The 11010-nt window shown below is 32.2% G+C and overlaps 1 protein-coding gene across 1 annotated transcript; it reads right to left on the bottom strand.

The window, feature by feature from the left end:
- Nucleotides 1-222: 222 nt before the first annotated feature.
- Nucleotides 223-4933, bottom strand: LOC114263260 (AP2-like ethylene-responsive transcription factor ANT). Its single transcript, XM_028203767.2, has 9 exons — nucleotides 3680-4933; nucleotides 2927-3560; nucleotides 2741-2823; nucleotides 2569-2577; nucleotides 2395-2483; nucleotides 2241-2314; nucleotides 2098-2148; nucleotides 1670-1746; nucleotides 223-1054 (listed from the first exon to the last, which is right to left on the bottom strand). Exons 1-9 carry the CDS (start codon nucleotides 4014-4016, stop codon nucleotides 405-407), a joined length of 2004 nt encoding a protein of 667 aa, XP_028059568.2. The 5' UTR covers nucleotides 4017-4933; the 3' UTR covers nucleotides 223-404.
- Between the last annotated feature and the right edge of the window lie 6077 nt (nucleotides 4934-11010).

The following is an 11010-nucleotide window of genomic DNA, read 5'->3' as shown; positions in this document are numbered from 1 at the left end:
GGACCAAACGAAGGTAATTTAGGATGTATTTTAACTTGAAATTAAAATATCTTGTTTGAGATGAGATTTTTTTTTTCATTTTTTTTTTGATTTTTGTGAAAAAAAAAAAAATAATTATAATTTGAATGTAACATTTTTAACCCATGACTAAAAAATCTACTTTGCCTTTTTCAGCTATCAAGCATCATTTCCTTCATAAAGTTTCCCTCCACCACCACTTCATAATTTCAAGATCCTTCATTTATCTAACTAGGTTAGAAGCATTGAGTTTGAAATTTCTGAAACCAGCTTGTTAACAGACAGTTTACATGTCCCCACCTAGACTTTCCATTAATCCCTCAATTCCTTCACTAATTCAAAAAAGGAAAATACCAATTTGAAACCAACTCCTCTCTCTCTCTCTCTCATGATGCATCCGTCCATGCAGCAAAAACAGGCACATGAGGCAGAGACATTGGAGGCCTCAGCTGTGTTGATGACATCCAAGAATTCACAGCACTTGTGGAACTATTAGCAAACTTGGCTGATGCCGATGATGGCGGCATTGTAAAAAGCAGTGGCAGCCCATTCTGTTTATCAGGACTGCCCTCTCTTGAGCTGGCCAAGCTAGTCACCAATGATGAGGCATTCGACAAGTGGTTCGCCATCTTACCCGATTCATCAACCTCTTGCTGGTCCAAACCTATCATTCTGTTCCCAACCAAATCATGATCTGAAGCCATTGAGAAAGATGGATTGTTCTTGCAATTTTCAATACCATCATCCTGCCTCTGGTGCTGATACAATGTCATTTCCCAATTCGATTTGCTTCCGTCGCTCTCCTTTGGGAGAGTGGCTTCCACGGTATGGTTAAGAGTGAGAAGGTCTTGATTTGGAACCTCTTTAATGGATTCGATCTCTTTGTTGCGTCTAGCAAGTTCTCCGGCAAGAAGGGTATTGCTCGCCATGATGCGCTCAACGTCGTACCTTGATATGTCGAAGTTGGTGACGGCATTCACCCCACGAAATTTTATCGCTGCTATGTCATAGGCCTCGGCAGCTTCCTCTTGGGTGCCTGAAATTGTTGTTCAATTAGAACGAGAGTTTTAAATATTAGTTGTTATGCAACAGGTTTTTTGACTTCCAATACCATTATTTACCGATTTATAGGCTAATATTGGCCATTATACCTTATGGCTACCTTATGGCTAACAGCGATAAATATTCCAATACTATTATTTAAAATCATGATTAGACCTTGGTGGAAAAGGCAGCAGAGGATCCCATGTCTGAATGCCAAATGTCTCCAGGCTCTCTCAGAAATCCATGTGATGGAAAGGTTTTTGGCAATAAATCATGTGTATAACACAATGTATTATCCTAATCTTTAGACTTCGATTACATGGTAAAAGTCAAAAGATCAAAACGAACAGCCTTATTTGTAAAAAGCTTGGTCTTGCTGACAAAAACACCCTCAAAGTAGCTCATGAACAGCCTTATATTGCCACTGAGAGCCAGAGATGACCTTTAAATTGTTGCTTTTTTCAAAAAGATTATAAAGCACACCCATAACCTATTTTGTTTTGAAGAATTTAAAATGAGAGATCTGTGAATGATTGCGCACAAGACAATTAAAATGTATTTGATGAAATAGTTTGTCTGCGTAACTTTAAGATTCAAAAGAACTCACTGAATGTCCCCAAGTAAAGGTCTTTGTTCCCTGCAACTCTGCCAATCCGGGCTTGCCATCGGCCGTGTTGATGATGTCTGTTAAAGATTAAAACAGAATCAGATGGAACAAACAAACACAAGAAAGTAAATAAAGCAATCACACAAGAACACGACAGAATGACTGAGAATTTCATTATCCAAGAAGGAGAAATTACAAAGAGCAGCTGTTATAGCCCTAAACCGAAATAATTCATATCTAATAAGATCTTAACACAACAAAAATTGGGTCTGAGCTAGTGCTGGTCAATAACGAGTCACAAGCATAAATCCAGTAGAATACGAGACACCACAAAGACTAGGGTTATTAATAATAATTCTTTTCAAAAAAAAAAAAGGAGCATGTTCTTGCAAGTTGAAACTATGAAAATATAAGCAAAATAGTAAGACCTTGTGACTCCTCTGTACATTGAAGCTCCCCTTGAGAAGCCACTGCTTTTTCTGCAAAAATTGAATGTTAGAGAAAGAAATATATCAAACAACACAAAATTGGGGTGTTATACACAATAGAAGGGCACGAGTCTCCATTGTACCTTCTTAAGTGAGCAACATATTCTTGTCGGGTCATGTTCTTCATATCTTCAAGTTCTTGTTGATAGTTTTCCACCTGCATTACCGATACACATTCAATGTCAGCAAGAAAATAAATCTATTGACGAATAAACACATTGAGGATCAGAGCACTACAGGAAAATTGATATGGGTTGAAGCTCCCCAGTACTTGAGCGCCGCCAAATCGTAAGCTCTTGCAGCTTTTTCTTCCACATCATAACCCCCTGCAAACCAAAACTAGGTAATTATGTAACCAAAATGAAGGAAATAACATGCTCATGGCTCAATCATTGTCAATGGAAGTCTTACCCAAATAAACTGATAACCATCATTAGATTGAAATGGTACACAGATCAACCAAGGACATGAAAAATCAGTAAAAAAGCTAGGATTAGTCACTCACTTCAAGAACAAAAAAAAAAAAAGTCAATTTTTTTTTACATATATCAAATTTTTATTTTTATTTTTATTTTTGACTAACCTTGCCTTCCTTTCCTGCTTTGTCCCTCTTTCTTGCAACTATTGTCCCAAAGATGAGCTTCATATCTACCAGTCCATCTATGCCTGATGAACAAAAAAAAAAAAAAAACCACAAATAGAAATCAAAAAACACATAATAATAAATTAATAAAAGCCAAACAGAGCTTACAAAAATGACAGAACTAACCTTGTGACACCTCTGTACTGAGAAGTTCTCTGTCCAAATGTATCTATGGACTTCCTATGAACAGTCTGCTTCTGATCAAGCTTTACAGATCCTCTTTTCTTTGTTTCCAAGGCTACACACTCGGTCACAGCGGGTGAGATTTGGTGTGAACCAGTGACACAGCTTGATTGGGACCCAGGGCTCATAGACAAACTCAGAGACTGTAAATCTCCATAGCCCAGTGCACTCATTGACCCAGATTCACCGCCATTGTCCCCCAATCCATGGCTGCCATGAAAATTCCTCGAAACCCAGTTCTTCATTCCACAGATTTCATCCTCTTCCGCCATTGTTGTGATCTGGGCTTGCTTAGTGTCCTCTGTTAATGGGGATGTTTGGTACACCTCATGGCCTCTGAATGCAGAGTAGTCTGAGTATTGTTGGACATGAATCTGGTTTTGTGGTTGATGGTTTAGGAAGTCTTGACTAGTGTTGTTGTTGTTGGTTTCATGATCTGGGTTTTGTTGTTGGTGGTAGTACAAGCTGTCTAGGCTCAGAGCCATGGCTTCTCTGTCACAGCTTTCATAATGATGGGTCCCCATTGTTGCACCTCCAAAGAAGTCTTCCAGTTTTGGTGTTGAAGTTGTTTCCATTCCTTCACATGGAAAAGTCAAAGACACAAGAGTCCACAAGTTCAGACGAGCAGCTCAAGACATTACCCAAAAAAGAAATAATAGAGAGAGAGAGAGAGAGAGAGAGAGAGAGAGAGAGAACCTTGGGGGGTTTGAGACCTGGTGAGAGCTTCCATTATACAGAGTGAGCCATCAGACTTGAGTGGCATGACAGTCAAAGGAGAGTAAAAGGCACCATTTTCAGCTTCATGAACTCCATAGCAAGCACCAGAGTAGCTGAAATGACTTGGGGAGTGAAAGAAACTTGTTGGGAGTGCACTGGAAACAGAACCAGAGAGAGAGATATGAGTTTGATGATGAGGCTCTGAAGAAACTCCAATGGTGTTCATATGAGAGGAAGATAGAGAAAAGCCCAACCAGTTGTTATTACTGTTGTTTGTGTTGGTGTTGGTATTATTATCATTGCTCATGGACTTCATTTTCCTTCCTGTCAATCTTTTTTTTCCCACTTAACAAACAACAAGTTTGTTCAATCATTAGGTAACAAATAAACTAATGATATACAAAGAAGTCTTCTCTTTGTTGCTTGGCTCCATTTTGAAAAATGGGTTGTTTTTGTTTTGTAGCTGCAGAGAGGTGGATTAGAACAGCAAATCTAACCATCCATCTGAACAAAATCCAAATACTCTGAATGGGTAAATCTATGCTCACTCTCTGAGGAAAAAAATTTCAAAAGAGAAGAAAGCAAAGCAAGTCCCTTTAAACTAAACAAAAAGAATGAGTTTCAAGCAACGCTGGCTGGGCATCGTTCCTGCATTCCATAGGGATCTGTGTTTGAGAAAGACCTCTTCTTATGCTTTGTTTTTTTCCTTTTTTTCTTTCTCTCCGCTCCTCTCTGCCTCCTCTTTCTTTTCTTTTCTTTTCTAGACATATAAGTACACATGTATAATTATATATCCATACATCCATACCTACGTACATCAATTAGAGCAGGAGAGTTTTTTTTTTTTTTTTTTTTTTTTTTTCAAATCAAATTTTCCAAACTCAACTCTTTTTTTTTTTTTTTCCAATTTATTTATGTCAAATTCAATTTGTTTTCGAAATCAGGTTCACAAAATACCATTTCAAATTTGAAGTCTATATTTACAATTTTCAGTTTATATTTACAAATTTTTTAAAAATTGTTAAACATTTGTTTTCATTTTCAAAAAATTGTAAACCTTATCAAATTTTGTAAACACAAATTATTTTGGTATGTCATCATAGTGTATCAGTTTAATAGGTCATATCACTGATGTTTATTTTTAATAAAGTAATGACACATTTTGTGATCAACATAATATGATAGAGATTTCAAATAAATAAATAAAACAGGATAGAGAAATTAAAAAAAAAAAACCCAGATGCTATGTAAAGAGATCAAAAAGGACTAAAACCTAAAACAAGAAATGGAAACCAAGAAACCTCTCATTTTCTGAAATCGACTGGACAGCTGACCCATAAAAAAATTGCCCAGTGTTAAATTAGAAAACAAACTCCAACATCCCTCAATTATTCACTAGAAATTAACCAATTAATGTTGGGTAAGCTAATGATGTAAAGGGAGGTATGGCCATATTAATATGATATGATGTAACCACTTTAATGAACTAGATTTTTTCATTCCCACTGTCTTCAGACAGGCCTAGACGAGGAAGGCTTAGAAGTAGATGTTTGGTGAATAAGTTAATGCTCTATATAAAGAGAAACATAATTGCAAAATGCTATCCTCATGTTATTTTAGTAGCTAATAGCTATTCAATAATGTTTAGCGAAAATTTTACGACAATATTAATTTATTTTTGTTAAGTAATTCAGAAATAATAGATAATCTATTTATGGTGTGTTTGGTTGGAGGATTTGGGGAGGGATTTGGAAAGGGAATGAGAAAAGGTGTGTGAAACTATGTGAAATATATACATATTTTATTCACATTTCACCTACCTTTTCCATTTCCCTTTCCAAATCCCTCTCCAAATTCCCCAACCAAACACAGCATAAGTGTATTTAGTTTATAAATTTGAGTAAAAATTTTAAAAGAGAAAAGAAAAGAAAAAAAACAAGAGAAATGTATAAAAAAAAAATTAAGTTATATTTCTTTTACTTTATTTCGTTTCTTTATAAATTTTTTATTTAAATTAATGATTTAAACACAGTTTTAATGAATTTTACTCAATCAATAATATAGTGAGAAACTTCACTAACGAGACAATACTAATTCATATTTGTTAGGTGATTAAAAAATAAGAGATGACTCATATAGTACTATGAAATTATTTAATTTGAATAAAAAAAAAAAAAGAAACTATTTAATAATTTTTTTATTTTATTTTAGTAGAGGATTCTATATAAAAATTTGGAAAAGTTACCCTAACATCTTTTGAAATTTGAAGAAATACAATAAATTTCATAAGTTTAAGATAATTATATTAGATTTTCTTAAAATTTTAATTCATATAACACTTAGTTTATTTTTATCAAAAATTTGTTAGTCGCATGAAAAAAAAAATGATATTATCATTTATTTTATATTATGTATCTTTATGTCTTTATATCACCTGTAATAGTTTTGACCTCTCCAACCTTATTAAAAATGAGATCAATATAATTATATTAAAATTATAAAATTTACCATATTTTTTCTAAATATCAAGCGAGGTGAATATATTTTACCTTAAAATTTTAGTAAAAAAAATTATAAATATTCAATTACAAAGTGGATAGTTTTCACATGAAAGAAAGGTGAAAACGTGTGGTGAGAACGGAGAAACAGAGAATTAGAGCTAATCACTAAAGCAGTACATTGTCTGTGTCCTTTGACCAACTTTAGTTTTGCAACTCATGTGGAGAGGTATCTACCTCCCATACTACACTGTTGCTGTGAAGCTTGTGACGACGCCGTTTCTAAATTGCCTCGATAAGAGCATGTTTACTGAAATAATTAAGGGGTTGTTTGGAATAATTTAAATAAGTATATTTTTTGACTCTTTACAAAAAAACATGAAATGGAGGTTGTGTTTGAAGTAATGTGGTAAAGAGATGATGTGATTCAAATAAAATGATATGACTTAAATAGGATAGTATTTTTTTGACTTTTTAACATTTTTAGATTATGTCAAATTAGACCTAAATACACAGCCTAAGTATTCGTTAATTTAAAGAGTGAGCGAATGTTTTAAAGTTAAAATGTGCTCTATTTGTGTGTTATAAAATAAAATTATTATAATTATTACAATATTTTTAAAAAGTATAGTGCTTTCATTAGCATGATTAAAAAACATAAGTTGAGATATAATAAGAACAGTATCAATAGAACAACACCAACTACTTCTCTTTTGCTTAAATTATTGGGCTCTCCATAGTTAACAACACTACTTATTCATGTAGCTATTGGAAACAAAAAAAAATGAATGTTTGTTTGTTATCTGACTTAATTGCTGACACTAATGAGTCTTTAATACAGCTCAAAAAAAAAATGAGTCTTTAATAGAATCATTATAGATGCTCCAACAAGTAATTTTTTTTAAGAGTTTGATTATTTCAATTTCAATTAATTATTAAATTTTTTTTTTTTTGGGTAATCTTATTGAGCTTATTTGTTATCATAGTATAGTAACCCAAAATGTTAAGGCCATACAAATAAATTCTTTTAGAATAATATCAAGAATCATGAAAAAAAATATTATGAAATCTTTCATGAAGATTTCTCTTCTTTTGATTAGTGTGTAATATTTTTTTAGATGTATAATCTAACAGTGAAGAATCTTTTATAATCATTTTTATGATTTTTTTTTTTTTATGATACTTACTCGTTTTTTTATATATAAAGCTGGTACAAAATGACGTGATCAAAATCAAGGAACAAAACTTTCGAAATGCACCGAAAACAATACAAAATAATATATTGTTGCGAAACCTATTAACAATACTTTAACAATGATTATTTCTATAGATTTAGAGTGGCCGCTGTGTCTCTAGCACAGTAATCATTGTTGTGCAATTAAATGGATTCATTTTGATTATTTGAACCGTTTACAATTTAAAATATATTGAGTAGAATATACTTGAAAGAAATCAAGTTAATCGAATATTGTCAATCTTTTTATCCACTCACATTTGTATTTATAAAAATAAATGACAATTGTAATTTAAAATATTAAAATGAATACAAATGTGAGTAAATGAAAATGTTAACGAATCTGATTAATTTAATTTTTTGCAGGTATATTCTACTCGATATACTCTAAAATATGAATGGTTTAGATCATCAAAATGAATCCTGAAATGGACCCATTTGTCTGCACAGTAGCCACCCCGAATCCCATTTCTATTCATCAAGTTTTGTCAACAAAAATAAAATCGTAAATAAAAATAATTTAAATTTATTAGACAATATAATAAACAATAAATAAATAAAAAAAGAGATAGACGGGACAGACAAAACAAATAGAATTAAATCACTATCTTTCCATATCATGTTTTTCAATTGAAAAAAAAATGGTACATGATATTTCATGACTGTTGAATAATTATTTAATTTTTCAAGGATAGAACACCTTCTGATTTTATATCGACACGTCCATATCCATGTCTTCCAATGGAACTTTAAATATTTTTAATCCACTACCCATAAGGTGTACGTAGTAGAATGTTGTCAATGTGAAATCTTTTGTTTCTTTTTTACTTTCGTCAACACCTGCTTCAGGCAAACAGTGAGTTGTGAATTATCGTTATCAACATGAACATGACAACCATTGCATGATTGCCACATAATTTATGGTTTAAGACAAAATAATTCATAATTTAGGTGTAGTTGTTGAAAAGTATGGTTTAAGACATTGCAGAGCTGATTAAATTCTCACTAATCACTCTAATTGCCTCACAACACATGAACATCGTTACTCATGATAGATTTTCTTATTTGGAGATAATTCTTGAGGAATTAATAAAAATAAATAATATCTTGTCATACGTCCACTTGTGATTTGTTGAGACATATTCTCAAGTAAGGTCATCTGACCTTGGACTGAGATGTTAGTTGACAAAGTTGTGTGGGCCAAGATATGTATGCTTGCCATATCTTGGTGGGGTTGTTGGGTCGAGAGGTTGATCTTTGGTTAAGGCTTGATTCCTAGGTTGGGAAAAAATTAGGAATCTTTGAGGAGGTTAATCTTAATCCAACTAGAAAAATAATCCAATAAGATGGAAAGTATCTTACAAGGAAAGAGATTAAATAAACAATGTAATTCCAACACGAAAGATATTCTACAAAGAAGGGATCTTGTTGGAGGCGGTAAGACACTCTATATAAAGAGTAACACCATATAAAGACTAACACCTCAAGGGTAAAGATATGTGAGTATTTGTGCAGTTCAACTTATTGTGCTTTGAATGTCTTGTGAGTGGTCATTGATTTTATTATTGGAGTGTTCTGTCTGTTGACAAACAATTAGGGTAGGTACTAAACTAACCTTAGTCTTGCAGGTGCATATCTCAACAAATTCATCTAGACTAACCGGCTTCATTCGGAGATATTCATGTGGAGGTAATCTTATTGGTTGTATGATCAGATTTTAGCACACATGATTATTTTTGTTGCTCACCTCTTAATTCTACATGGCTTGAAAAAAAATGAGTCTTTCTAACATGATCCAAAATGCTTAAACCTCATTAGTATTAGTCTATTGGGTTTCTTAATATACTAAACTAACATTGAAGAATTATCTTCACAATTTTACAAGTTCCATTAACATTTGAAGTCATGACATATAAATAGAATTTTTATACAGAATAAATGAGATGATTACTTGTGGTTATTTCATTTTCAATCAAAACATCTATTAGTGTTCTCATAATTTCACAAATACTATCAATACATCATTCTAAATATATTATATATATATATATATATATATATTTTGTATGTAAATTATTTTCTAGTCCCATAATAATTTTCATGAAGTTGCAGTAATTAATATTTGGAGGTGGGTGCCCCTACATGGTAGGGAACTTCATTTTATTTGTTTAATATAGATTTCATGCAAAATTTGCATGACAAAGTTCATGGAGACAGAATTTCCAGTGGGAATGATTTGGTTAGAAAAGAAAAGGAGAGATGGGTTATTGGAGGGAAAAAGAAAAGAGAATAAGAGATGTACCAAAGATATGCAGATGGAAGAGAATGTAGAGAGGCCCTTTTTTGATTGAAGTAATGATGAGTAAATGCACTCAACCCACTAGAGGCCAATTCATATTTTGCCTCAAAATATTGCAATGGCCTAACAAAAGGGCTCTCTTTGCTCTCTGATCGACACATATTTGCTTTCTTTCATTTTCACCACCTTTTGGTGGGAAGCAAATGGGGAGGGAAGGGGTTGGTGGTGCCTGTCTTTGTTTGCTTTAAATAGGCCACGGACAAATATATTAATGTACGAGTATTAATATATAAATAAAAAATTTATACATATTATGATAAATTAATATATTAGAGTAAAAAATTTAAAAATAAAATTACTTTTTAGAAACAAAATATTTTAATTGTTAAAAATATCATTGTTTTAATTTTAATTACCGAAGTAGATTTTAGTGATGAATTACAATTTTTTTGGGATTAGAATTTTAGTTCAAAAGTAAAACTTTTTGATTTGTTCTTAAAAAGTGTATTTATTAGTGATATTTTATTAATTTTGTCGCTGTTTTTTTTTTTTAAAAAAATCGAAACGACTTTTTAACGATAACTTTTTGCGATGACGTGATTCTCAAGTATTTTTGGTAACAAAAGTTTCACTTTTTGAGGATAAAAAATTGGTTCCTAAAACATTTATATGTTGTAGTGACAAAACTTTTATACAAAAATTTGTGATCTTTTGTTCTGGTTTCATTTTCATTATAATTTATAATTTCAACAAAGCTACTGTCACGTAATTCTTGACTCAATTTTTTGTAAATTATTTCTAAATATATGACATTTCATAAGTGATTTAGTTGGCTCAAATGTCTTTACCAGACTAGGACCATTATGCCCTTCTAGAAATAGGACACCACCGGAGAGACTAGTTAACCAAGAGTCACAGAGAAAACAAAGTAGAACAATGGTTTAATTTTATGTCATAATTGCATTGAAAATATATGTATGAATAGTGGGATCGAGTAAATCAAGATTGAGAATCCTCTATCCCACCCTCCCTTCTCTCTTTGTCCTAAACACTCTCATTGGATCTGACTTTGATCTTACAATAATGGAGTTTGAAATAAAGATAAACGAAAATAAGATCGAAGATTCAGTTTTCTAAACCCAAGAATAGGGAATATGGGATAGAGAACATAAATTTTGAAAAAAGAGAATCACGTGCAACCGAAAGTATTTTGTATCCAAATGTTTGGTAGAACCCTGCAAATGTTCATGAAACAAGGTTTAAATACATATTTATGCTG

Source organism: Camellia sinensis, chromosome 4 (assembly GCF_055761805.1).
Source record: "Camellia sinensis isolate YWXY chromosome 4, ASM5576180v1, whole genome shotgun sequence".
Classification (NCBI taxonomy): Eukaryota; Viridiplantae; Streptophyta; class Magnoliopsida; order Ericales; family Theaceae; genus Camellia; species Camellia sinensis.
This window is presented reverse-complemented; position numbering and strand designations above follow the sequence as displayed.

Bases quoted from the DNA above. Each gene is read 5' to 3' on its own strand.
- LOC114263260 (XM_028203767.2), bottom strand. From the start codon at position 4,016: ATGAAGTCCATGAGCAATGATAATAATACCAACACCAACACAAACAAC. The intron at 1,747-2,097 runs GTCTTACTATTT...AATCTTTAACAG, and splicing joins ATGTACAGAGGAGTCACAAG to ACATCATCAACACGGCCGAT. The intron at 1,055-1,669 runs GTGAGTTCTTTT...CAACAATTTCAG, and splicing joins CCTTTACTTGGGGACATTCA to GCACCCAAGAGGAAGCTGCC.